Raw genomic sequence first — 4143 nt, forward strand, 5'->3', positions numbered from 1 at the left:
GGGAGCACGGATTGAACTATGAGCTATGAATCTAAGGCTTGGTCACAATCTGATTTCACCCTTGTTAAATACCAGATTAACATATGTTGCGTGCAGATTTACTGTTATCTATTATTATCTATTAAACTTGATTTCTCACCAACACGCAAGTGTTTGACGTTTATTTTAACACATGTTCAGGTTTGCAGTAGCTGTTTTGGAGCTTGAGGACACGTAGGACGTTTTTATTTTGGACCTAGATTAAAATGTAACAAGACAAGTATTTGTTGTTCGAATATTTTAATTTATAATATATTGAATTACGTGACTTATGTTATCTTATGCTTACGTTGCGCGTGCGCGATAAAGGTGTATTAATAAATATTGACACCAAATAGTGTCACGAGTAATGAAACAATATGTGGCGCCCCGATGTATAATCCGCCTTTGGTCGGGGTGTTACATGGGACATCAGAGATACGCTATCGTCCATAGATGACCCGAATCAAAAGAAAAGTTTTTTCGCGAAGATCCTATCTGCTATTCCAGGGAGATCTAAAAAGAAGGAGTCCGGAAAAAGAGAGGATCCTCGGAGGCGTCCTAAAAAAGCAGATCCCCTGAGGTACCGCTCATACACCCCCGCTCCAGATCTCCCCAGACACAGCTCATACACCCCCGCTCCAGATTTCCCAGACACAACTCCTACACCCCATTCTCGTCACAGGTGCCCAGCAACGAAACCCCCACCCCATCCTCGCTGTCTTGTTCATTGTCCTAGTCAGCGTTGCGATTTAAAATTCCTCGGGGACGACCTAAGACATCGAAACTTGCGGGAGCTCACGTCGGGTTTCCTTTGATGGTTTCGCCAACGCAAGTACCGGCGATAGGAATATTTAGGAGCGTCATTCCTAACTGGGCTCAGCCGTTCATCACAGACATCAAAAACGTACGCCCAAACGATACCTGCGGTTTCCGATCTATCGCCGTGGGTTTGGGGATACATGAGAAACTCTGGCCGGATATTAGGCGGGCAATGCAAAATGAGCTTGAAACGAACGAAGGGTGGTGGAGGGTGATGTTAAGGAAAGAGGATAAAAGATTGTACGGTTGGGTTCATTCCAATATTCCGTACTCCATTACGGTCAAACCGGCGCCGCCGAGTCATTGGTTCAGCGTACCCAGTCACGGGCACGTGGCTGCTCAGATATACAGGTGCGTGTTAGTAAACCTAGCTGGCAATCAGACCGAATCGTACTTCCCATTGAGAATCGGTCCTGACTTGATTCCAGATCCACTGGTTATAGACATCGCTAACTGGGGAGGTGATCACTGGATATATATCAAACTGGTTGGAGATTTCCCAGTGCCTACGCCGAACCTTAATTGGGAAAGAAGCACCGTACCGGCGACCCTTGAATGAAAAACACTATATGGACAACGTATGAAGGAGTACGAACAGACACGCCAGGGTTGGTGAAGGAAACCCTCTAACGTAGATCTAGACAGCTTATAGAAAAAAATGTATTAATCGATGTATGTAGACACACACACGCATGTACATACATAAATTATAATAAATGAAGAAATAATAATATTAATAACTAATAAATAATAATAATAATAATTAAATAACAAATTAATATTAATATTAATAACTAATAATAATAATAGTAAATACTAATAAATAAATAACAAACAAATAATAATAATAAATAATAATAACAGGCAGAATACGCCGCGTATAGGTCTATACGTGGCGTATTTATGCCCCTTATATTGAACGTCGGCTGCTCAACTGCCACTTTATATTTTAAATTTCAAACTCCCTCCCGAGCATCCGAGTATCCAAACATGAGTCTACATGGGACCGGCACCGACCGGATTACGACAAGAGCCGAGGAGATTTGCCTCGACACCGACACGACATGGAGGCAATTTTTTAATATTATGTTGATGATGATGATGTGATGATGATGATGCTGTTGTGTTGATGGATAAAACCGTCGGCCGGAGTCCGGCCGTAATATGGTCGGAGTCCACCCGTCGGTTTGCAAGGACTATCAACGGCGGCGTATAGTCGGCGTATAGCCCTATACGCCGCCTCTGGTATATAATTTTTTTTATTTAATATATTATTAGTATTGTTATTATTTATTTTTTATTATTAACATTATCTATTTTATTATAAATATTATTATTAATATTTATTATTATTATTATTATTGTTATTGTTACTATTTATTATTATTGTTGTTGTTGTTGTTATTATTATTGTAATTGTCCTTGTTATAATAATTATTATTATTTGTTATTATTATAGTTGGGGGATGACGAGATTGAGGACGAGCTCGAGCAGGAGTACGAGTAGGAGATAGGGCGGGGCCGGGGCGGGGACCCCCACCGGGTAACGACATGTTGGTCACCTACCCTCATGTGCAGTTCGCTGAGGGTTCTGACGCCCACACACAATACACTCGGCTACGCCAGATTTTCCCGTTTCCCAACACGATTATATCATGGTCGTGTTTGGAGTTCTATGACGCCCACCAACGGGCGGCTGAGTACATCGGACAAGATACGCCCTAGAGCCGGTGCTTCAGTATGCCAGCCACTATCAGGGCACCGGGAGCTGACATTGGAGGTTTACTCCACGATACACGTTACGTAAGTTTACTCCACGTTGTTATGTTTTTAATATATTTATTATATTATATTATATAATAGTATGTTATATAATATTAAATTATATTAAATTATATTATACTAGTTTTAGTGCTCGTGTCATACACGGGATTATCCAAATTAAAATTACAAGTAAAGCAAATAATTAAATAACGTATATAAAAAATGTATTACATCTATGCTTGTATCTATGCTATGTGTACATAAATTAATTTTATTTATTTCATAAAATGATTTTTTTTAAATGAACTTAATAAAAAATGTACGTGCAGACATGTACCCGAGAATGCTCTTTCTATTGAAAATTTCATTCTCATTGTCATATATGTATAATTGAAATAATTTTGGTTATTAACCAATTTCAGGAATAAGCTTCTCATATAATACTAGCTATAACCACTCAACTTAAATACACAATAAGTGTTACCTTTATTGATATATTTATCAATTTATCATCCATCGAATAAAAGGAGAACATTAAATTGTAACGATGGGTGTTTTTAGTATTGATATGTCTAGGGGTGGCATTGTATAAATTTATAATTTATAAATTTATATAATAATAATAGTAGAAGTAATAATAATAATAGATAAATTGATTGATTTTTCAAAAAATAGATCGACTTTTAAGCATATATTTATAATTTAATGATTAAAAAAATACCTTTGTAAAATGAGTATATTCGAGTTTTGTTTTTCTTTACAATCTTCTACAATATACAAAGTACAATATGTTAATGATAATATTTGAAATTATTTTTTTTCAATATTTGGCAAACATGGTTTGTTGTTAATTTTTGGATTTCACTAAGTATTTTGGAATATATAGTAAAAGAATATGTTAGTATTTATTTTTATAAAAATGTATAGATATAATATAAATAGGGTATTAAAGGAAATTGATTAATTATTAATCTATTACATATATTAGGGTTAATTAAGATCTTAGTTTTGGAGGGAAAAGAATTGTGAGAATTAACCAAATGTTGACAAGTGTCCGCAATTATTTTACTTTATTAGAAAAGGTATATAGATTAAATTAAATTAAATTATGTTATGTTATGTTATGTTATGTTATGTTATGTTATGTTATGTTATGTTATGTTATGTTATGTTATATTATTGAAGGCCCCGTGCGTCTGGTACGGCCGAGATTCCGATGAGGGTCCCAGGCGCCGATACGACACAGTCGGAGGTTTCCTTCCGCATGTTCGGGCAGGACGTCCATCTCTCCATGGAGGAGTTCGCGATTGCTATGTGACCAGCCCGATATACATGGAGAGCATCCACCAGATGCCGGAGGACGACCTGCGAGTATGGTGGAGGGCCATCAGCAATCAAGACTTCGGGGATAGGCTCTTGGACACCAAGTCCAAGGTCTTGGCTATTAGGGACCCGCTGCACGGGTATATTCTTAAAATGTATTGTATTGTTTAATATAAGGTAATATATATTAATAATAATATATAATATAATATTATA

General features: G+C 36.8%; 1 protein-coding gene across 1 annotated transcript; it reads left to right on the forward strand.

The window, feature by feature from the left end:
- The first annotated feature begins 835 nt into the window (after positions 1-835).
- On the forward strand, positions 836-1399 carry LOC143541632 (uncharacterized). Its single transcript, XM_077034405.1, has one exon. It carries the CDS (start codon positions 836-838, stop codon positions 1397-1399), a length of 564 nt encoding a protein of 187 aa, XP_076890520.1.
- The last annotated feature ends 2744 nt before the right edge of the window (positions 1400-4143 follow it).

Source organism: Bidens hawaiensis, unplaced genomic scaffold (genome assembly GCF_021521415.1).
Source record: "Bidens hawaiensis isolate Kalapana, Puna unplaced genomic scaffold, B.hawaiensis_p1.1 tig00012618_1, whole genome shotgun sequence".
NCBI lineage: Eukaryota > Viridiplantae > Streptophyta > Magnoliopsida > Asterales > Asteraceae > Bidens > Bidens hawaiensis.

What these genes read in the sequence shown, in the direction of transcription:
- LOC143541632 (XM_077034405.1), top strand. Translation starts at nt 836, where the DNA reads ATGGTTTCGCCAACGCAAGTACCGGCGATAGGAATATTTAGGAGCGTC.